This window comes from Mesoplodon mirus (assembly GCF_964341445.2).
Source record: "Mesoplodon mirus genome assembly, chromosome: 8".
In the NCBI taxonomy this organism is placed as follows: domain Eukaryota; kingdom Metazoa; phylum Chordata; class Mammalia; order Artiodactyla; family Ziphiidae; genus Mesoplodon; species Mesoplodon mirus.
Window position 1 is genome coordinate 53,140,994 of NC_138984.1, and position 25,651 is coordinate 53,166,644.

The 25,651-nt window shown below is 37.5% G+C and overlaps 1 protein-coding gene across 1 annotated transcript in view; it reads right to left on the minus strand.

Annotated features, from left to right (window-relative positions):
- ZRANB3 (zinc finger RANBP2-type containing 3) overlaps positions 1-25,651 on the minus strand; it is a 254,833-nt gene that overhangs the window by 222,975 nt on the left and 6,207 nt on the right. Inside the window, exon 2 of the mRNA XM_082631346.1 lies at positions 14,493-14,660. Coding sequence (XP_082487472.1) covers positions 14,493-14,653 — 161 coding nt within the window. The 5' untranslated portion in view covers positions 14,654-14,660. The remainder of the gene's footprint in view (positions 1-14,492; positions 14,661-25,651) is intronic.

Genomic DNA, 25,651 nt, shown 5'->3' on the forward strand with positions numbered 1-25,651 from the left:
AAAACATCAACAAAACAAAAAGACAACCTATAAAATGGGAGAAAATATTTGCAAATGATGCATGTGACAAGGGGTTAATATCCAAAATATACAAACAGCTCATATAACTCAATATCAAAAAACCAAACAATCCAATCAAAAAGTGGGCAGAAGACTTGAATAGACATTTTTCCAAAGAAGACATGCAGATGGCTTATAGGCACATGAAAAGATGCTCAACACCATTAAATATTAGAGAAACGCAAATCAAAACCACAATGAGGTTTCACCTCACACCTATCGGAATGGCTATCATCAAAAAGTCTACAAATAACAAATGTTAGAGAGGATGTGAAGAAAAGGGAAGTCTTGTACACTGTTGGTGGGAATGTAACTATGTCACTGTGGAAAACAGTATGGAGGCGCCTTAAAAAAACTACCTTAACTACACCTTAAATAGAACTACCATATGATCCAGCTATTCCACTACTGGGAATATACCCAGAAAAAACAAAAACATTTAATTCAAAAAGATACATGTGCCCCAATGATCATAGCAGCACTATTTACAATAGCCAAGACACAGAAGCAACTCAAGTGCCCATCAGCAGACTACTGGATTGAGAAGATGTGATACACATACACACACACACACACATAAACACACTCCCTCTCTCTCTCTCTCATACAATGGAATATTACTCAGTCATAAAAAAGAATGAAATATTGCCATTTGCAGCAATGTGGATGGACCTAGAGAATATTATACTCAGTGAAATAAGCCAGACAGAGAAAGACAAATGCTATATGATATCACTTATATGTGGAATCTAAAAAATAATACAAATGAATGTATATACAAAACAGACTCACAGATACAGAAAATAAATTTGTGGTTACCAAAGGGGAGAGAGGAGGGAGGGACAAATTAGGGGTATGAGATTAACAAACTACTATATATTAATTAGATAAGCAACAAGGATATACTATATAGCACAGGAAATTGTACCCTTTATCTTATAATAACTTAGAATATAATCTGCAAATATACTGGATCATTATGCTGTATACCTGAAACTAACACGATATTGTAAATCAACCATACTTCAATAAAAATAAATAAAAATAAGAATAATTAAAAAAAATAGTGTCGTAAAGAGAATAGGTTTTAGTCTAGAACATTACTGTAGCCCTCCCTGAGGTGACCTTTTGCAAACAGCAGTCTCAGGAAAAATGTTCCTTATTGAATGATGAGCAGTAATTTCTTAAAAAAATCGATGCTATGAATATAAGAAGGAAACAAAATGGAAATCAAAAGGGAAAACACAGAAAAAAGTACCTATGAAGCAGATGAAAATCATAGTTAAAGATTGTGCCACAAATTCAAACTTTAATTACCTCTATAACACAAGATATATAAAGTAGAGGTACAGAAACTTAATGAAGTTATGTTAAAAAACAAAGAAATTAAATGTGAACTGACAGGTGTGAGAAGTAAAAGAACAATAAACACCACTGAAATGAAGACCAAATGGAAGTAAAGAGAGAATAGGCACTGCTAAAAAAAACAGGAAAGTATACATAGGACATGACTGAAAGAAAATTTTCAAAGGGAATGAACAGACCAAAAGTGTTTTAGAGAAAAAATAAATTATGAAAGAAAATGACAGAAAATACAAAGGATAGAGATGATAGGCCAAAATGAATTAAAAAAATAAGCATACTTGATGGCTTCAAAGAAGAAAACCAAAATAAAAGACCTGAAAAACTGTTCTCCATATAATTCAAGAAAAATTCCCAGAAATGATAGAAAAGTGTAAACTAGACATTAAAATAATATAGCACATCCAGAAAGAGATATAGATGCATCAACACCAAGACATATTCCAGAACTGGATTGCCAAAATGGGTGGTGAAACCAAAAAAACCCAATCATCTCTAAGAAGAAAACAAAAAACCCAGGCGGCCCTCAGCTTGTCTACAGTAAACAGTGGAGCAATGCCTACAACATCAGCCAGAAAAGAAAGCAAGACTGAGGAATTTCTTACCCAGCCACTTTGTCATTTAGTATAAGCTCTGTGTAAAGACGTTTTTAAAATGCAAGAAACTGGGGAATTGGTTTCCCATTAGTTTAGTCCTGAAAAACTTTGAGGAGATAACTTCAACCAAAGAACACTGTAGAAACAAAATGGACTGAAGGGAAGCAATGAAATTACTTAGTGGTTTAAATAATCTGCATACAGAAGAGAATGTAACAGTTACAGACAACAACAACATCAAAATTACATACCTAACAAGAGGTAAGAGGGGAAAAAGGCAAAGATCATTTAAAGATGGTAAAGGGGAATTCCCTGGCGGTCCAGTCGTTAGGACTCCTCGCTTTCACTGTCGGGGACCGGGTTCAATCCCTGGTCAGGGAATTATGATCCCACAAGCCGCATGGAGTGGCCAAATTAAAAAAAATTTAAAAATAAATTTGGTAAAGAAAATAATCTAAGTATATTGTAGAATAAATTATAAATATTTTAAAAAATACAAAGGTAACATCAGAAAAATAATTTAACCAATTAATATGATGTGCTGAGACAGAAGGATAGAAAGAGAAAAAGGCAACATACCAACTATCACTACACATAACTGGGAATAAGAAAACACTGCCTAATAAAATGGAGATACAAGTATATTATACAAAGCTATAGTTATAAAGATTACCAGTGGATTCAAAGTCTATACCTTTCAAATTACTAAAAGCACATACTAAACAGAAGAAAACTTGGATCACATGGTAATATATTTGGTGGTTCACAAAGTGATTATATAGTAACATATTTTTAGTAAGAGAAACAGTAACAATTACTATGATGACGGAATTAAGACCAAACATAGCTCTAATGTCAACAAATGAAAGTAAGTTTAATAATACTTAAGAGAAAAGACAAACTGAATCACAAAGTGAAATCTGACTTTGAAATTTAAAAAAGCATCTAAAGGAAGTGTCTCAAAAATGTTGAAAATAGAAAGATGATTAAAAGTACACTAAAAAAAAATTATGGTGAGAAAGAAATAGTTGTTGGAATATTAATTATACAATATTAAATTTAGAGTTCAAAAGGAAAGAATTAAGTAATTTTATAATAAGGCTATTATATAATGAATGACACAGAGTATAATCCCAAATGAAGATTTAACAGTAAAATTCATGCTCCCAGTACTATGGTGGTTTAGTTATTCTAAAAGCCCTTTCCTTTGCAAATACCTAGAAATATGGAAATTAGATAAAATACTATATTTTAAAATGCAAAGCTGGCCTGAAGAAAAGTAAAAAGAAATTTACAATGACCAGAAACAAAAGAGAAAGTCAAACCCAGAGTAACAGGTGAGTAATAAAGCCATGGGTCACAATGAATGTATCTACAGACACCATCAACAAGGAACCTTAAGATTTAACAGCCAAGCAGAGCAATAGGAATAGGGTCTTAGATCTACACAAAATGAACAGTGGAAGTGAGGCTCCTAAACAAAACATGAGCCTAAGAAAGCTACAACATAAATGAAAGTGGAAAAGGGGTGACAATAGAAAGAGAGATATAAGCAAAAGGAAACCAACAGGAAGTAGATTTATACATGTATGGTCAATTGCTGTGCCACAAGGGCACCAAGGTAACTTATGGAAAAGAATATAGACTTTTCTACAAATGGTGCTGGAATAACTGGATATCAGTGTGAAAGAAAACTGAACCTAGAACTCTCATCTCACCCCATATACAAAAATTAATTTGAGATAAATCATATATCAAAACACAAATGCTAAAACTATAAAACTTCCAGTACAAAACATAAGAGACCATATTTGTGATTGTGGGGTAAAAAAGACTTATTGGTGACAACATAAAAAGCATTACCGGGCCTCCCTGGTGGCGCAGTCGTTGAGAGTCCGCCTGCCGATGCAGGGGATACGGGTTCGTGCCCCGGTCTGGGAGGATCCCATATGCCGCGGAGCGGCTGGGCCCGTGAGCCATGGCCGCTGGGCCTGCGCATCCGGAGCCTGTGCTCCGCAACGGGAGAGGCCACAACAGTGAGAGGCCCGCATACCGCAAAAAAAAAAAAAAGAAAAAAAAGAAAAAAAAAAAAAAAAAAAAAAGCATTACCATATAAGAACTGGATTAACTAGATTTTATAAAAATTCTAAAATTCTGTTGATCAAAGGATAATGTGAAGAAAAGTAAAAGGCAAGTTATAGACTGGGAGAAACTACCCATAAAACATGTATGTGGCATAGGTGTTTTATGCAGAGTATAAAAAAAACTCCTTCAAATCAGAGGTAAAAAGACAACAACCGGGATTTCCCTGGCAGTCCAATGGTTAGGAGTCAGTGCTTTCACTGCCACAGCCCAGGTTCAATCTCTAGTTGGGGAACTAAGATCCCACAAGCCATGCAGTGAGGCCAAAAAAAAAAAAAAAAAAAAAGACAACAACTAAAACATGGGTAAAACATTAATATAAGATATAACTATCTCATATAGATAGACAGCCAATAAGCACAGGGAAAGATGCCAACATCATTAGTCATTAGGAAAACACAAATTAAAATACAATGTGCTACCACATGAAGATCCATTAATTTTGAATGGCTAAAACTGTATAGGCTGAGACTTCAAGCACCAAGAACTCTCATATATTGCTGATGGGGTGGAAAAAAAGTTGGGCAGTTTTCTTACAAAGTTCAACAGATACCTACCCTAAAATCTAGCAGGAGAAAGCATGTCCACAAAAGGACTTGTTCAAGAATGTTAATACCATCTTTATTCATAAGACTCCTAAATTAGAACCAACCCAAATGTCTGTCAGCAAGTGAATGAATAAAATAACTGTCCTACATTCAGAGATCAAAAAAATGTATACGAATCTCAAAAACATGTTGAACAAGAGAAGTCAGACACACATAAATTATATGATTTCCATTCATACCAAGTTCCAAAAAAGACAAACATAAGCTATGGTACGGTAAGGGATTATAACTCATTCAATATATAGGATTGCATGAGCCCATACTGAGGAGGGAAGGACAGATGGATGGGCAGAGAGAGAGAGAAAGAGATTGTTGGGCAGAGAGTAGAATGCCAGTCAATAAATCAACATTTTAACAACTACATGGCAAAAATTATTTTAAGCAAGAATCATCTATGGATGCAAATCCAAGAGGAAAAAAATCAAATAAGGAGAAGCATATTTGCATGGTCTTAACATCTCATGTTAGTTGTTTGTTAAATAGGCAACAACTGAGCGAGGGAAAAAGAGTAACTATATATATGGTAGAGAAACTACAACACTTTGACTAGCAATCAAAATTAATACCACCAGTGAGACGCTGACAGATACAGTGTGCCTTCAAAAGCAATATCCTGACAAGGACAGGACCTCGATCTCACTTATGTACCAATCCAGAAAGGACTGATCTAAATCCTGTCATGAGAAAACATTAAAGAAATTGAGACACATTCTATAAAATAAACAGGCCTATACTCTTTAAAAAAAATACTAATGTCATGAAAGGCTGTGGAACTGTCCTACAATAAAGGAAAGAAAGAGATATCACTAAATGCAAAAGCTGATCTGGGACTGGATCTTTGCGCTAAAAGAAAAAAAATGCTATAAGGATATTATTGGTACAATTGACAACAGATACGTAGATTAAAGAACTGCATAGAAGTTAAATTTCCTGAATTTGATTATGTACTGTGGCTATGTTAGAGAATACCTTTGTTCTTAAAAAATACACACTATATTGAAATATTGTAGGTTAAAGGAGCATGATACATGTAACCTACCCTCAAGTGATTCAGAAAAAAAAAAAAACACTAACATGCGTGTGTATGTGTAGAGAGAGACAAAGAAAGAGACAGAGGGAGAGGGAGAGAGAATAAAAAATTAAAGGAACCCCAATGTTCATTGCAGCAGTGTTTACAATAGCCAAGACATGGAAGCAACCTAAATGTCCATCGACAGAGGAACGGATAAAGAAGATGTGGTACATATACACAGGAATACTACTCAGCCATTAATGCCATTTGCAGCAACATAGATGGATCTAGCGATTGTGACACTGAGTGAATTAAGTCAGACAGAGAAAGAGAAATACAGTGTGATATTACTTACATGCGAAACCTAAAAAGAAGTGATACAAATGAATTTATTTACAAAACAGAAACAGAGTCACAAACTTAAGAACGAACTTATGGTTGGGGTGGGGGAAGGGTTAGGGAGTTTGGGACTGACATGTACACACTGTTATATTTAAAACTGATAACCGGGCTTCCCTGGTGGCGCAGTGGTTGGGAGTCCGCCTGCCGATGCAGGGGACGCGGGTTTGTGCCCCGGTCCGGGAAGATCCCACATGCCGCGGAATGGCTGGGCCCGTGAGCCGTGGCCGCTGGGCCTGCACATCCGGAGCCTGTGCTCCGCAACAGGAGAGGCCACGATAGTGAGAGGCCCCCGCTTGCCACAGCTAGAGAAAGCCCTCGCACAGAAACAAAGACCCAACACAGCCATAAATAAATAAATAAATAAATAAAGTTCATTCTGCAAGTATTAAAAAAAAAAAATTAAAAAACAAACAAAAAAAAAAACTGATAACCAACAAGGACCTACTGTATAGCACAGGGAACTCTGCTCAATATTATGTAACAACCTAAATGGGAAAAGAATTTGAAAAGGAATAGATACATGTATATGTATAACTGAATCACTTTGCTGTACACCTGAAACTATCACAACATTGTTAATCAACTATACTTCAATATAAAATAAAAAGTTAAAAAAAAGGTAAAGGAAAAGTGGCAAAATGTTTAAAATTAAACTAGATAAAAGGTATATGAAAGTTATTTCTATACTTTTCTTAATAACTTCTCTATAAGTTAAAATTATTTCAAAGTAAAAAGTTAAAAAATATTGAGAGGGACTTCCCTGGTGGTGCAGCGGTTAAGAATCTGCCTGCCAATGTAGGGGACACAGGTTCGAGCCCTGGTCCGGAAAGATCCCACATGCCGTGGAGCAACTAAGCCCGTGTGCCACAACTACTGAGCCTGCATTCTATAGTCTGCGAGCCACAACTACTGAGCCCGTGTGCTACAACTACTGAAGCCCACGTGCCTAGAGCCCGTGCTCCACAACAAGAGAAGCCACCACAATGAGAAAACCCGTGCACCACAAGGAAGAGTTGTCCCTGCTCGCCGCAAATAGAGAAAGTCCACAAGCAGTAACGAAGATCCAACGCAGCCAAAAATAAATAAATAAAATAAATTTAAAAAAAAATTAAGAGAGCATCAAGTAACTAATATAAAACAATACATTCTGGTGACAGACATCAGATCAGTGGTTGCCTAATTCAAGGGGAAGGAGTTGACTAAAAAGAGGCCTATTCTGGGTAATGGAAGTATTCTGTATCTGACATGTTTGAAAACACAGAAGTATGTATGTGTATATATATATATATATATATATATATATCAGAATTCACTGAACTGTACAGCTAAAATCTGTGCATTTTACTGAATTTAATTATACCTAAAATTTTTTAAAAGCCAATAAGGAAACTTAAGGTTTGGCATGGGGAGAAAATTAATGATCAAAATTCATAATCATAAGCCTACCTAGGGCTTCCCAGGTGGCGCAGTGGTTTGGAATCTGCCTGCCAATGCAGGGGACACGTGTTCGAGCCCTGGTCCGGGAAGATCCCACATGCCGCAAAGCAACTAAGCTTGTGAACCACAACTGTTGAGCCTGCGCTCTAGAGCCCGAGAGCCACAGCTACTGAGCCCGCGTGCTGCAACTGCTGAAGCTTGCTTGCCTAGAGCCCGTGCTCTGCAACAAGAGAAGCCACTGCAATGAGAAGCCCGTGCACCACAGCGAAGACCCAATGCAGCCAAAAATAAATAAAATAAATAAATTTATAAAAAAAAAAAGCCTACCTAAAAACGAATTTGATACTGCCTATGTGACCTGGAAAACCTTAAACCAAAGACTTAACTTTGTAAGTCCTTCCTAAAAGAATCTACCCACTATTTAGGTTTCTCAAAATTCCAAGAGATTAAGATTACCTAATTATTAAAACAAAATTTTTTAAATTAGCAAATACATTGGGAAATAAGCTATCATGAACAACAATAACAACAAAAATAATTACCTAATTATTAAAACAAAAAATTTTTAAATTAGCAAATACATTGGGAAATAAGCTATCATGAACAACAATAACAACAAAAGGTAAAATTAGCCTCCAAAACACTTTGGATATGTAAAATAAGTATATTTTAGATATTTACAGAAATAAGAGATGAAATTAAAACATGGCAAGAAACAAGATACCAACATCATAACGAGGCAGATAGAAACTGGATATTCTAGGGCTTAAAAATACACTATGTGACATTAATAACAGAAAATAAAATGTTCCTATTCTCCAATTTCAAGAAAGGAACGGACTGACTGTTCTTTGATATTAGTCGGCTAATCTCTAAACTATACTCTGAAGTTCAGCAAGCCATTAAACACTCCTGTTTTTTACAGTCTACAGACTTCCCCCCAAACCAGATACAATACTAACTCTTTGCTTTGTTTGGAGAGCCATGTCCAAGGAGCACAGTTCTCCCCTGCTTAGCAAGTAATAAATTCAACTTCTTTGTTTCAGACGGTTTTTTTTTTTGGCCACGCCACACGGCTTCTGGGGTCTTAGTTCCCCAACCAGAGATTGAACCCCAGCCCTTAGCAGTGAAAGCGCAGAGTGCTTAACCAAGGGACTGCCAAGGAATTCCCTGTGTCAGACATATTGTGTGGGTTTTGGTTTAAGATATTTTGAGTGATGGTCTCTTCCTTAAGAGAATTCAATAGATTAATTTACAGCAAAAGATAGTATTAGTTAACAAGACTATGGATAAACAAAAATATCCAACTGAAGCAGAGAAATTTCAAATAAGAAAAAAGAAGATAAGAGATATATGGGACACTGAGAAAAGGTCTAACATAGGTATAACCGGAGGCAAGGAGTATTAAGAATGAGCAAAAATAACAGTTGAGAGTATTAAAAATGAGCAAAAATAACAGTTGAAGAGAAAACAACTGAGGCTTATCCAGAACTAATGAATGATATCAGCCCACAGATTAAGAAGTATAAATGCAAAGAAAACCACTTAGGCACATCATAGTAAAATTTTGGATAGCTGAACAAAGAGAAAACCTTAAAATCAGCAGGGGGCAGGGGGAAGACGTTTATAACAGCACCAAAAATATTAAATGCCTAGGAATAAATTTAATGATATATGTGAAAGAACTATATATTGAAAATTACAAAAAAATTACTGAAAAAGAAATAAGGGAAAGAATAATTGAGATGAAGTAACTGCAGGGCAATTAAAGAAATGGAAGAATAGGACTTCCCTGGTGGTGCAGTGTTTAAGAATCCCCCTGCCAATGCAGGGGACATGGGTTCGAGTCCTGGTCCGGGAAGATCCACATGCCACAGAGCAACTAAGCCTGTGTGCCACAACTACTGAGCCTGTGCTCTAGAGCCCGTGAGCCACAACTACTGAAGCCCGTGTGCTACAACTACTGAAGTGTGCATGCCTAGAGCCCGTGCTTCACAACAAGAGAAGCCACCGCAATGAGAAGCCCGCGCATTGCAATGAAGAGTAGCCCCCACTCACCACAAGCAAAGAAAGCCCTCACACAGCAATGAAGACCCAACGCAGCCAATAAATAAATAAATAAATAAATTGTGATGGTTCAATTATATTCCATATACAAAAGTAAATAAATAAATAAATAAATATAACCAATCAATCCACCATCACCTCTACCTTATAACATATACAAAAATCAATTCCAAGTTGATTGTAGGGAATTCCCTGGCAGACTGGCGGTTAGGAATCCGCACTTTCACTGTCAAGGGCTCGGGTTCAATCCCTGGTCAAGGAACTAAGATCCCACAAGCCACAAGCCCAAACAAACAAGCAAACAAAAAACCCAAGTAGATTGTAGATCTAAATGTAAAAAAGAGACAAAAAAGTTTTTAGAAGAAAACACAGGAAATTATCTTCACAACCTTGTAATAGACAAAGATTTCTTAAACAGGATGCAAAAAGTGTCAGCCATAAAAGACAATACCAATAAAGAGTATTTAACAGGACATTAAATTTGAGAATGTCTGCTTATCAAAAGGCATAATTAAGAGAGTGAAAAGGCAATCCATAGCCTGAGAAAAATCATTTGCAACACAGACACAAAAGACTCATCCAGAATATAAATCTGATAAGTCTCTATTAAATGATAAGAAAAAGGCAGGCAGATAACCCAGGAGAAAAATGGATAAGACATGAACAAGCACTTAACATAAGAGGATACCCAAACGGCTAATAAGCATACGAAAAGGTGTTAAGCTTCATTTGTCATCAGAAAAATGTACATGAAAATTCAATGGATATCACTATATCCCTATAAGAATACCTAAAATGACACTAAAGATAAGCAATATGAGGTACTGGTGAGGCTGTGGTACAAATGGAACTCTTATCCACTGTTGACACAAGTATAAATTGGTTAAATCACTTTGAAAAATGTTTGCCTAAGTTATGGGTTGAACTGTGTCCCCCAAAATTCATATGTTGAAGTCTTAGCTCCAGTCCCTCAGAAAGTGACCTCATTTGGAAATAGGGTCATTACTGATGTAATCAGTAATTAAGTCATTAGGGTGGGCCCAAATCCAATATGACTGATGTCCTTATAAGAAGGGAAATTTCTGACACAAATAGAGGGAAGATGATGTGAAAAGACATTGGAAGAAGATACGCATCTAAAAGCCAAGGAGAGAGACCTGGACTTCTCCCCCTTATGCATGCTCAGAGCAAGGTCTGGGCACAGAATAAGTCCCGGTGGAACTCGAGACAAGGCAAGTCTTTAAGGCCCGAACCAGCCGGTGGGAGCCGGGAGAAGGGCCCCACACCTGCCGGCCGGCTGCAGCAGGGGCCTGGCTCTAGACACTCGCAGACACTCTCCAGTTTTCCAGAGGAGAACTGGGGGTAAGAGGAGGGGGAACTGGAGGGCGGGAGGTGAGTAACAATTGTCGTTTTTAAAAGCATCTACCAACATCACATTCCTGAGAAGGAATCAGCTCACAGTCCCGAGAAGGAATCAACTCTGCCAACACCTTGATTTTGGAATTCTAGCCTCAAGAACCGTGAGACAATAAATTTCAGTTGTTCAACCCACCCAGTTATAGTACTTCGTTACGACACCCCTGACAAACTAACAGAGGCAGCATCTACTTAGTGGAATATATGCATATTTACAACCAACGATTCCTCTTCTTGGTATATGCACAACAGAAATGTATATATATGTTTACCAAAAGAATTGTCTAAGAATGTTCATAGCATTGTTATTTTTAAGAGCTCCAAACTAGAAACAACCCAAGTGCTCATCAACAGTAGAATGAATAAATAAATTATGGTATATTTAAACAATGGAGTTTTATATAGCAATGAGAATGAACCAATTACAACTACATGCGACACTATGGAAGGATCTCGCAATGATGTTGAATGAGAAAAGTCAGACACAAAAGAGTACATACCGGGCTTCCCTGGTGGCACAGTGGTTAAGAATCTGTCTGCCAATGCAGGGGACATGGGTTCAAGCCTGGTCTGGGAAGGTCCCACATGCCACGGAGCAACTAAGCCCGTGCACCACAACTACTGAGCCCACGTGCCTAGAGCCCAAGCTCCACAACAAGAGAAGCCACCGCAATGAGAAGCCCGCGCACCACAACAAAGAGTAGCCCACGCTCACCGCAGCTAGAGAAAGTCCGCACACAGCAACGAAGAACCAATGCAGCCAAAAATAAATTAATTAAATAAATAAAATTTTAAAAAGAGTACATATGGATGATTACAATTAACATAGTTGAACATATAAAAGTAATCTGTGGTGTGAGAAGTCAGGATAGTGGTTACCTTTGGAAAGGAGGGAGGCAGTAGTGATTGGGAGAAGGCAAAAGGAAGGCTTCTGGGATGCAGGTAACGTTCTATTCTTGATTGTGGTGATGGCTATATGGTGAAAATTCTTCAAATTATATGCTTATGATCTGCACACACTTCTCCATATATGTTATTCATTATTAAAAAAAGTTCTTTAAAGCTGAGTATGTGAGTTAACAGATTAGAAAAGCTGAATCATAAACTATAAGAGAGATCTTAAGAACAGCCATAGGGACTTCCCTGGTGGTCCAATGGCTAAGACTCCGAGCTCCCAATGCAGGGTACCCAGGTTCGATCCCTGGTCAGGGAACTAGATCCCACAGGCCTCAACTAAAGATCCCACATGCCACAACTAAAAGATGCCACACGTGGCAACAAAGGTCCCGTGTGCCGCAACTAAGACCCAGCACAGCCAAATAAATAAATTAAATAAATAAAACTTTATTGGGTTGGCCAAAAAGTTCGTTTGGGTTTTTCTGTAACAGCTTGCAGAAAAACCCGAATGAACTTTTTGGTCAACCCCATTTAAAACAACAACAACGAAACAGCCATAATGTAGCCCAGATAGACATAGAAAATATGAGACATTAATGGAAGCATAGAATAAAGTGAAATGGTCAAGTATAAGTCTAATTGGAGTAGCAGAAGAAGAACATAAAGAGAATGGGTAAGAATCAATATTTGAAGAGTGAGAATTTCCCGGAATCAACATGGCACAAATCTCAGATTAAAAACATACAATAATCTCAAGAAGGACAAATAAAAAGAAAACCATATAGAATAAATTATAGCAAACTGCAGAACTCCAAAGACAAAGACAAAATCTTAAAATCAGATACAGATAAAAGATGGTTTACAAAGAAATGAAAATTAGACTGATTCTTTTTTTTTTTTTTGAAAATTTCCAAACTCACATAAAAGTCAAAATGAATAATACAATGAACACATTTATACCACTCAAGTGTTCACACTGTTAATATTTTGGCCGACCCCCTCAAAGTTTCTCTAAACATATACATGCCTTTCCCTTTTGGGAAAATGTAGAAAACAGGCTGTAGATAGCAGGATTCTTCATCCCCAAATTCTTTATCATGCATTTCCCAGGAACAAGAACATTCTTATATTCAACTATAACACCATTACCACATCTAAGGTAATCAACATAAATTCAATAACAGCACTCTAATTGAGGCCAGATGAAGTTTTCCCAGTTAACCCAAAAGTGACCTTTAAAGTTTTTCTTCTTACTTATTCAGGATCTAATCAAGGTTTATGCATTACTTTCAGTTGTTCTAGCTCTTAGGTTGCTTCTCAATTTAGAACATTCCCACCACTTCCCTTGGTTCTCCGTGACATTTAATCATTTGAAGAGATCAGGTCAGTTGTCCTGAAAAATCCTGAAAAAATGTCCCACATGCTGAACTGGTTTGACTGTTTCCTCAGGATTATCAGGTCAAGTATTTCTAGGAAGAACACCACGTAAGAATGTTATACACTGGGACTTGCCTGTTGGCGCAGTGGCTGAGTCCACCAGCCAATGCAGGGAACACAGGTTCGATCCCTGGTCCCGGAGGATCCCACTTGCCGTGTAGCAGCTAGGCCCGTGAGCCACAACTACTGAGCCTGTGCTTTAGAGCCCTCGAGCCACAACTACTGAGCCTGCATGCCATAAGTACTTAAGCCCACATGCCTAGAGCCCATGCTCCGCAACAAGAAAAGCCACCGCAATGAGAGGCACGTACACCGCTCACGGCAACTAGAGAAAGCCCGCGCGCAGCAACAAAGACCCAACACAGCCAAAAATAAATAAATAAAATAAATAAATTTAAAAAAAAGAAAGTTATAGACCTCCTGTGTACCACATTATGCCGGTATCTGTACCATTAACGGAGATACCAACCTTGACCATTTTGTGTAATTTTTCTCTTTGTAATCAATAAGTCACCTGTAGGGTAATATTTTGAGGCTCGAGAGCACACTTTTTTTTTTTTTTTTGCGGTACGCAGGCCTCTCACTGCTGTGGCCTCTCCCGTTGCGGAGCACAGGCTCCGGACGCACAAACTCAGCGGCCATGGCTCACGGGCCCACTCGCTCCGCGGCATGTGGGATCTTCCCGGACCGGGGCACGAACCCGTGTCCCCTGCCTGCACTGGCAGGCGGACTCTCAACCACTGCACCACCAGGGAAGCCGGAGAGCACACTTTTTAATGGCACCTATGGAAGCCAGAAGACAGCAGAATACAGTCTTCAGGGTGCTAAGGAAAAAAAGGCTATTAAAGTAGAGCTGTATTGTCAACTGAAGTATTATTCAAGAATGAAGGCAAAATAAAATATATCCTGAAATTATTATTTAATGATGCAGTAAAAAAAAAAATTAATGGGGAAGACTATGTATACACAAAAATAATTTTTTTTCACAAAGCTTTGTTTTTTTATTCACTTGCCAGGGATTTAGCACTTTAGCATGTCTTGAAAAAAGTACTTTACCTGCCGTCTCTTCTCAAGGCAAAACTGATGCCATCTTTCTGGAAGGGAAGCAGCTTTGCTCTTAGTTTGTCAGGCAAAAAATCCAGCTGTTTATAAGATTCACTTGTCAAACAAGAAATCTGAGGTGTAAGAGACTTTTTTATGTCATGACCTCTGGGCATGATGATCCTAAAAACAAAAAAATCACAAGAGGGAGGGGTGGGGGAAATAGATATTACTAAGTGTATTAGACAATTAAACATAAGTAATAATATGAAAGCACTTATCAATAACCTTGACATACTAGATATAAACTGGTTAAATCATGTTCCCAGAATAAGCTATTAAGAAAATTCAAAGCACTGAGTCCAAAAGCAATTCCTTAATGCACTAAGAATCAGCATACTCTATTTCATTTGTATTTCTAATTTAGCCATGACGTAGCCATACCCGTTTTAAGCAATAAATATATTATTAAAAAGTTAGAAATCAACTATATTTTTACAAACCAAATAATTTTTAAAATAGGGATGAATTTGCTACAGAAAGATAAATCCTTTTATAATTAATCCTTTTATAGGGTTAATTTTCATATTATACTAGATTTTCTAAGAATGAGGTTAAATTGCATTAAAAAATTTTTTAAACACAAAGACATCAACTCCAAATTTATAATAATTAAATTAACTTAATATTATTGAATGAGATTGATTTTTAAATATTAAAATGAATTCTTTAATCACTTGAATCCACAGTATAAACTCCGCCTGATTGACATATATACACTAATATGTATAAAATAGATAACTAATAACCTGCTGTATTAAAAAAAAGAAAATAAAATTCAAAAAGAAATATAAAATAAAATTCAAAAAGAAATAAACTCTGCCTGATTAGCACTTTCCTCACCAGTGGCTTTCCACAGTTATAATTTTAATTTTCCACCACATAAAAATTTCATATACCAGTAAATTCTTAGAACACTGCAAGAAAAAAAGTCCTATTAAACCACTGAACTATAAAGCTTCTCTAATAATAACACTTCATATTTAGACTGAACCATTCGTCTGTTTATATATAATCTCATTTCATTTTTAAAACAAATTTGCTTTAATTCTCAATTATTTGCAGACTTATAAAACTTTAGCCCCCCTCTCCCCTAAAAAAGTAATAAACCTCTGTGTACAATGTTTAAGAATCTCAAGAATTCAACAAGTATTTATTAATAACAAATAAGTACTACACGCCACGATCTAGAGAACCAAGGATCATACCCCCACAGAACTTACATTCTTGAGGGGGAGATGAAAATAAACAAATAAATAAACAAGATTAATTACAGTATAGTACAAGTATTATGAAGAAACTTAAGAGGGTAATGGCCACTTTAGGCAGGATGACCAGGTAAGGCCACTCTTAGGTGATGCTTGGTCTTGGTCTACAGTCTAAAGGATATGAAAGAACCAGTCAGGTTCAAAGTTGATAGAAGAGCACTCCAGGCAAACAGCATAAGTGAAAAGATCCTGAGTTGAGAAAAGGCTTAGTGTTTTCTAGAAACAGAGAAGAGGCCAATGTGGTTAGACCAACGAAGAGAATGATATGAGATGAAGTTATTGAGATAACCAAGAGTCAGATCATAGAAGTCCTTGATAAGGACTTTGGATTCCACTTTAAGAATGAAGGGAAGCCAAAGGAGAGGTGCTGTCAAATACACTATTAGGCAGATGTAGCTATTTAAATTTAACTAAATTAAAATTTCAGTTCCTCAATTCCTCCATCAACCATGTTTCAAGTGCTCAATAGGCACATATGGCTAGTGGCTCTCATACTGAACAGTGCACACATAGAACATTTCGTTCTTCACTGAAAGTTGTACTGGATAGCAGTTACTGGAAAGTTTTAAGAAGGGGAGTGACACAATCTGACTTACATTTCAAAAACTACAAGAGGACAAAGCTATCAATAGAAAGGCATGGGAAAATGTTCCTATAGGACTTTGCCAGTCCACAAAGCCCCCACCGCCTCAATGGCAACTGGATTTAAGAGATGATTTATGACTCACACTTGTCTGAAAAGGTCCTCATAAGCACCAATGAGTCAGCATCCCTAGCACCTTCTCAATAGCAATAATAAAACTCTGAGTAAAGAATAGAGAATGGGGGGAATTCCCTGGCAGTCCAGTGATTAAGACTCTGTGCTTCCAATGCAGGGGGCACAGGTTTGATCCTTGGTCGGGGAACTAAGATCCCGCAAGCCCTGCAGTGTGGCCAAAAAATTTTTTAAAAGAGAGAGAGAATAGAGAATGGTTCAGAAGGGGGAAAGCATGAAAGCAAGAAACCTATTATCATGCTGCAAAAGACATGGCAAAAATCATCTTTAGCAGTGGAACTGGATTTCTGAAATGTCTCAGAGGTAAAGCAAACAGGACTTGCTGATGGAGTACATGTGGAGAATAAGAGAAATGTGAAATCAAGATGTATTGATATACTTAGCGTGATGGAGTTGTGCAATTTACTGAGACCTTAAAGGCTAACGAACAAATGGATGGGGAGAAAAAAAAATCAACAAATCCTTTAGGAATATATGTAGTTTGAGATGACTGTAAGATATGAAGTGGATATGCCAAATAGACTTGAAAAAACATGAGTCTGGAACTCTAGGTAGAGCACAAGAGTGAATACATATATTGGGAGCCACCTTGAGATAGTAAACTTATATCATTTTTTGCAGCCGCCCAACATCTGGGAACCCTGTTATGTTTAGAAATTTCCTTACATTACAAATACGAGTGGGAGTCAGATATCACCTTCCAATAATAAAGGTGGAAATACCAGATTCTTGCTTTCCCAGCCTTCTTTACAGCTATTGATTTTGCTAATCAGATATACCCATTCCAGACTTCAATCTAGAAAGTCAAAATTCAAAGGAGTTGGGATGAAGTGAAATTTATCCTGTTAAGGGTAGTAGCATTAGAAAGAGCCATGTCAACTTTCCAGAAGCCCTTCAGAGTGAGTAGGATAAGGGATATCAAATTTTAGTGAGGAACACTGGCAAGAAGCTAAGAAAAATATACAAAAACGATTCTACTACCTATTATCTTTGCTTTTTTTACACTGTAAAAATTTTTTTAAAATACTCCAAGATGGGCTTCCCTGGTGGCGCAGTGGTTGAGAATCTGCCTGCTAATGCAGGGGACATGGGTTCAAGCCCTGGTCTGGGAGGATCCCACATGCCACGGAGCAAATAAGCCCGTGCGCTACAGCTACTGAGCCTGCGCCTCTGGAGCCTGTGCTCCGCAACAAGAGAGGCCGCGATAGTAAGAGGCCCGCGCACCGCGATGAAGAGTGGCCCCCACTTGCCACAACTAGAGAAAGCCCTCGCACAGAAATGAAGACCCAACACAGCAAAAATTAATTAATTAATTAATAAACTCCTACCCCCAACATCTTCTTTAAAAAAAAAAAAAATACTTCAAGAAAAAAAATATCTGCTATGTTGAGTTCACATTGCAACTTACATGATTTATTTTATGAGGACTGAATCAGATACTATATTAGTAAAAATAAACAATGAAACTAAAGCCATCTTAATAAAAAATGTTTTAATAGAATAACGAGAAAAAATAATTATTTAAATATGAAGATGGAAGATGTCTAAAACAGAACAGAAATGTGTAGAAAAAATTTCAATTAGACTAAAATTATGGTGTGACTGGCTCACTGATAATTCAAATAGGTACTTGAATACATAAAGGACTTAAAAATATGTACTGGTACAATCTAATTAATAGAAAAGGAATGTTTTAGTTAATACTCAAAATAAAGACATTTTTAAAAAGCCCTTTCCCATTTATACTATCTTTCTAAAGTACAAAGCTTATAATGAAAAATACGTATGTAGATCAGTCATACACGTTCATGTGCTGCAAAAGGTCAGCTGTAACCAACATTACATTAATAGTAGAAGACTCAGGCTTAATCTTCTTTCTAAATTATCAAGAAACTAACAGTTATAATAAACATCTTTCTAATCATGAAAACTGTAGAGGATTTAGTTTAGAAATTCAGCAAAAAAGGTTTTATTCAATCTATACATACTAGTTTACTTTTAGTAAGGTTGGGGGGGCATTAAGATGGAACCAGCAATATATAACTTTTAATACCATGTTACAAAAATCATCAACATAATAACTATTGGCTAAGGAGATTTAGTGAAAGCAAATCTAGGAGAACTCATTTTCTAAGCAGTTATCTTGATAAGCAACACTTGACAAGAGAATAAAGCAGTTTTCTCAATCTTTTAAGATTTTAAGCTAAAGATGGCATTTGTGTAATCAACTGGGAACATGGTAAATTCAATTGGAATTTACTGCTGCATTCTTAAGTGAACAGTGGAACTGTGTTGAAGAGAATCAGATACTGTTAAAATATACTACCAAGAAGTTTATTTTGGAAATAAGCAAATGGCTGGTCAGGGAAATTATGTACTTTGAAGAGATAATTCTGTTACTGTTCTTTTTTTTTTTTTTTTTTTTTTTTGCGGTACGCGGGCCTCTCACTGTTGTGGCCTCTCCCGTTGTGGAGCACAGGCTCCGGACGCGCAGGCTCAGCGGCCATGGCTCACGGGCCCAGCTGCTCCGTGGCATGTGGGATCTTCCCGGACCGGGGCACGAACCCGTGTCCCCTGCATAGGCAGGTGGACTCTCAACCACTGCGCCACCAGGGAAGCCCTTGTTATTTTTGAAATTGAGAAGTTATTGGATGGAATTTATAGCAGAAGAGATACAAAGAGAGAATCTATTAACTTGAAGATACATTAAGTATAAATGGAAAAAAAAAGCAATTAAAAGAAAAAGATCATCATACTGGATTTTAAGATTAGTATCTGTATGCTGCTTTAGAAAGACACATCTTAAATAGAAGGACTCATAAACATTTGATGTAAAGGAATGGAAAAAGATATATCATGCATACCAAAATAAACCTGGTACAGCTTTATTAACGTAAGACAGCATATGTTGAAGGCTAAAAAAACATTACTGAGACAAAGGAGGGCACTTTATAATGACAAAAGATTTAATTTACTAGAATAAACACAGCCTCAAAGTATATAAATATATAAGTCAAAACATCCAGATGTGGACTTCTCTGGTGGCACAGTGGTTAAGAATGTGCCTGCCAATGCAGGGGACACGGGTTCAAGCCCTGGTCCAGGAAGATCCCACATGCTGCGAAGCAACTAAGCCCGTGTGCCACAACTACTGAGCCTGTGCCCTAGGGCCCGCAAGCCACAACTACTGAAGCCCGCATGCCTAGAGCCTGTGCTGTGCAACAATAGAAGCCAGCACAATGAGAAGCCCGCGCACCGCCACGAAGACCCAACACAGCCAAAAATAAATAAATAAAAATAAATAAAATTTTTTAAAAAGATAGAGGTCAATATAAATTTTAAAAAAAGTTATAAAAGAAAAATTTGACAGAATCAAAGAACAGCCAAATCTATAACTATAGTGAGACATTTTAATACATCTCTCTCAGCAATTGATTATACAAGCAGATTAAAAATCTATAAGTTATGGAAGATTAATGAACACAATAAACAAACCTGAGTCATCTGGTGTAATGACAGAAATATTATTTTCAAGCTCATTCTACAAAGCTAGTCTAAACTTCGTAAGACAAGCACGTTACAAGAAAAAATATAAACAAGACATTTTCTCATGTTCATCAGTTAAAAAACAATTAGTGGGCTTCCCTGGTGGCGCAGTGTTTAAGAATCCGCCTGCCAATGAGGGAGACACGGGTTCAAGCCCTGGTCCAAGAAGATCCCACATGCCACGGAGCAACTAAGCCCGTGTGCCACAACTACTGAGCCTCCACTCTAGAGCCCGCAAGCCACAACTACTGAGCCCATGTGCCACAACTACTGAAGCCCATGCGCCTAGAGCCCAGTGCTCCGCAACAAGACAAGCCACCGCAATGAGAAGTCCATGCACCACAATGAAGAGTAGCCCCCACTCACCACAACTAGAGAAAGCCCGTGCACAGCAACAAAGACCCAATGCAGCCAAAAATATAAATTAATTAATTAAAAAAAACAATTAGCAAACCTAATACATCAGTAAATTAAAAGAGTAAAATATCGAGACTAAAATGGGTTTATTTTAGGAATGCAAAGGCAAGTTCAACTTTATTTTATTTTATTTATTTATTTTTCTTTTTGCGGTACGCAGGCCTCTTACTGTTGTGGCCTCTCCCGTTGCGGAGCACAGGCTCCGGACACGCAGGCTCAGCAGCCATGGCTCATGGGCCCAGCTGCTCCGCAGCATGGGGGATCTTCCCGGACTGGGGCATGAACCCGTGTCCCCTGCATTGGCAGGTGGACTCTCAACCACTGCGCCACCAGGGAAGCCCAACAGTCAGTTGATTTTTGAGGAGGGTGTCAAAACAATTCAATAGGAAATGAACAAATTTTTTCAAGAAATAGTGCTGGGAGAACTAGATAGCCACATATAAAAGAGTGAAATCAGACCCCTAACTCACACCATACATAAGATAACACAAAACGATCAAGGACTAAAATGTAAAGGCTAAAATTTAAAAAAAAAAATACTCTTGAAAGCGTAAGAGTAAATCTTGGTGACCAATGGTTTCTTAGACACAATGCCAAAAATAAAAGCATCAAAAGAAAAAATAGATAAATTGGACTTCACCAAAATTAAAAACTTTAGTGCTGCAAATAATACCATCAAGAAAGGGAGGGCAGGGCCTCCCTGGTGGCGCAGTGGTTGAGAGTCCGCCTGCCGATGCAGGGGATACGGGTTCATGCCCCGGTCTGGGAGGATCCCATATGCCGCGGAGCGGCTGGGCCCGTGAGCCATGGCCGCTGGGCCTGCGCATCCGGAGCCTGTGCTCCGCAACGGGAGAGGCCACAACAGTGAGAGGCCCGCATACCGCAAAAAGAAAAAAAAAAAAAAAAAAAAAAAAGAAAGGGAGGGCAATCCACAGAAATGGAGAAAATATTTGCAAATTATATCTGACAGGGGACTTGTATCCAGAATATACAAAGAACAATTACAACTCAATGATAAAAACACAACTCAATTTAAAAATGCGAAAATGATCTGAATAGACATTTCTCTGAGGAAGATGTATACATGGCCAATAAGCACAGAGAAAAATGTTCAACATCATTAGTAATAAGGAAATTGCAAATCAGAACCACAATGAGATACCACTTTATACCGATTAGGAGGCCTAAAATTAAAAAGACAGATAACAAGTTTTGGCAAAATTGTGGAGGAATTAGAACCCTCAAACACTGCTTGTGGAAATGTATAAAAGTGTAACCATTGTGAAAATCAATATGGTAGTTCATCAAATGTTAAACATAATTACCATAAGACCTGTAAATTCTACCCCTAGGTAAATGAATTTTTCTTTCACCCAAGAAAAATGAAAATATACATCCACACAAAAACTTGCATACAAATTTTCATAGCAGCGTTATTCATAATAGTTAAAAAAAATGAAAACAACACAAATGTCTATCAACTGATGAATTGATAAAGAAGATGTAGTATATCCATACAATGGAGTATTATTTGACAATAAAATGGAATAAAATACTGATACAGGGCTTCCCTGGTGGTGCAGTGGTTAAGAATCTGCCTGCCAGTGCAAGGGACACCAGTTCGAGCCCTGGCCCGGGAAGATCCCACATGCTGTGGAGCAACTAAGCCCGTGTGCCACAACTACTGAGTCTGCACTCTAGAGCCCGCAAGCCACAACTACTGAGCCCATGCACCACAACTACTGAAGCCTGCATGCCTAGAGCCTGTGCTCCACAACAAGAGAAGCCAAGACAATGAGGAGCCCGTGCACTGCAACGAAGAGTAGCCCCCACTTGCCACAACTATAGAAAGTCCGCGCACAGCAACAAAGACCCAACACAGCCAAAAATAAGAACAAACAAATAAATAAGTTTATTACCAAAAAAAAAATACTGATACATCCTACAACATGGATGAACCTGAAAACATTATGCTAAGTGACAGAAGCCAGTCACAAAGAACCACATATTTTGTGATTCCATTTATATGAAAGGTCTAGACTAGGCAAATCCATACAGACAGAAAGTAAATGAGTGGTTGTTCAGGGCAGGAGTCAGGGAAATGGGGGGGTGGGGCGTGGAGTAGAGGGGTAGAGAATAAAGAGCAACTGCTAATGAGTACTGGGTTTCTTTTGAGAGTGAAGAAAATGTTCTAAAATTCGATCATGATTATGGTTCTACAACTGTGAATATATCAAAACCCAAAGATTATGAAATGAATGAATGTTATGGTTTTATTTCCTGGTGAATTTTATCTCAATTAAACCGTTATAAAAATACATTGTAAAAACCTCAAGCAATGTAATTCTCAAGAATAAAGAAGAAAATTTAGATGGTAATCTTAAAAGTAGGGGAAAAAAAGCATTTGATAAAATTAAAAATCAGTTCAGAGCAAAAGCTCCCTGACAAAGGAAAAACAGAAGAGAATTTACTTCATATCATAAAAGGTTTTTACCAAAAACTTTCAGCAAACATCATACTTAAGGTAAAATGTTGACAGCTTTCCTTGCAAGGTCAGAGAAGACACAAAAATGCCTACTATCTCAAATTTTATTTGACAATGGAATCAGATCAGTTGAATAAGGCAAAAGGAAAGGAGAAAAAAATTTTTTTTGATTTACAGATGCCATAGGATTATGTACATAGAATAAAAATAATCTACTAGGAGTTTTATAAGCAAATTCAGTAAGGTTGATGAAAACATGACCAATATTCACAATCCATTATGTTCCTCTACATAGGCAATATCAGAAAATAAAATGTTAAAATTGATACCATTCTTGTGAACATCAAGAAATTCAAATATCAGAAATAAATCTAATAAAAGGATGTGCAAGACCTGTATATGGAAACTATAAAAGATTGAAAAAGAAGATCTAAAACAAAGAAGTGGTAACCCTGTTACTAGATTGCAACTGATTATAATATCAACAAACTCTTGAGATGATGTCATATGCCACTGAAACAACGTGAACACCAATGAAAATAGGCTCAGTTTTTAATTCTGAAGGTGGCAAAAGAACTAATATTTCTGGAGTGTCTATTACGTGCCAAGAACTTGCACGTATGCTATCTCATATAATCCTCCTAAGAACCCTATGAACTAAGTACTATGTTCTTAATCATTAATGAGTAAAATATGACATGGTAGATAAGAAAGCCAGGAGTAAAATGCAAGTTTGTATGGTTACAAAGCCTGAAATGAAGCAAAGCCTCATCCAAAGATTTAAAACACAAACAAAACCAATCAATCAAACAATTCCGGTCTTGATGTATGCGTTTAGGAAGACAGAGTATACATACAGTCACTCGGAAAAATAGTTTGACAATTTCTTCAATAACTACACATGCAACTACCATATGACTCAGCAACAGTACTCCTGGGCATTAACCCTAGAGGAAATTTATGTCAACACATATGTCCATGCAGAAGCCTAAATATGAATGTTTACAGCAGTTTTATTCATTATTGTCAAACCCGAACCAACCCAACTGGAATGGACCATTCCAAGGGGTGAATGGTTAAACAAACTGGTACATACATATCATGGAATACTGGTCAGCAATAAAAAGGCACAATTGATACATTCAACAATCTAGATGAATCTCCAGAGAATTATGCTGAGTGAAAAAGCCAATCTCAAAAGGTTACACTTGTGTATTTATATAACATTCTTGAAATGACAAAATTGTAGAAAAGATTAGTAGTTGCCAGGGGTTAAGGCAGGGAAGGAGAGAAGAGGTTGTGACTCTAAAAAGGCAACATGAGGGATCCCTGTGGGATGGAAATTTTCTCTATCTTGATGGTGTTAATATCCTGGTGGTGATATTGTGTTATAGTTTTACAAGACATTACCATTGGGGGAAACTGGGTGAAGGGTCCCCAGGATTGTACCTGCATTATTTCTTTGCATTATTTCTCACAACAGCTTATGAATTTACAATGATCTCAAAATTAAAACTTTAATTTTAAAAAATGGAAAAAGCAACACACTGGCTTAACCCATGCCAATGAATCTAAAAGTTTTGGAAAATGAGGACCAAAAAGATAGAACTCCAAGAAGATCATGTAGCTAGTGGCAGAGGTAAGACATCTAACTGGGTCTTTGCTCCCTTTTTAACACAAGAATGCTCCATCTCTGCTTCAGGACTAAATCCCAGTGAAAATATCTACTTTAAATAGTCAGAGGACTTCCCTGGTGGCACAGGGGTTGGAAATACGCCTGCTAATGCAGGGGACACAGGTTCAAGCCCTGATCCGGGAAGATCCCACATGCCACAGAGCAACTAAGCCCGAGCACCACAACTACTGAGCCTGCGCTCTAGAGCCTGCAAGCCACAACTTCTGAAGCCCGGGCGCCACAACTACAGAAGCCCACACACCTAGAGCCTGGGCTCCACAACAAGAGAAACCACTGCAATGAGAAGCCCGCACACCGCAATGAAGAGTAGCCCCCAATTGCCACAACTAGAAAATGCCCACATGCAGCAATGAAGACCCAACACAGCCAAATATAAATTATTTAAAAAAATTTTTTTGAAGTCAGAATATTTGCCTTGTAAAGAATTACAGTTAAAAAATAACCATTTAATGAATTTCATTCTTTCATGTATTCAACAAAAATATATTTGAGTGTTTACATGATACAGACATTGCACTAGGCTCTGGATATATAATAACATAGAACACAGATGCAATTTTGAAGAAATACTATAGAAAATATATTGATACTAGGTGTTGAGGGAACATATAAGAGGAACTCAGGTTTCAAATTTGGGGGTTTGGAAGGCTTCTTAACATACAAGTGCCCTGAATTGGAAGTAAAAGGAAGGCAGCAGGAAGGAATTCTCAGTCTTCATCGTACTGGACCTACCAGGAAATCATTCCCTCCTCATTAAATCACTTTTTTTTCACTTAGATTCTAGAACACCGCATCCTCATGGATTTTATCCTACATCATTCCTCCTCAGTCTAAACTTTCGCTGGTTCTTCCTCATCTCCCTGTCCTCTTAGAGTGTACCAGGGCTCAGGTTTTAGTATCCTCTGCTCTATCCTTTAGAGATCTCAT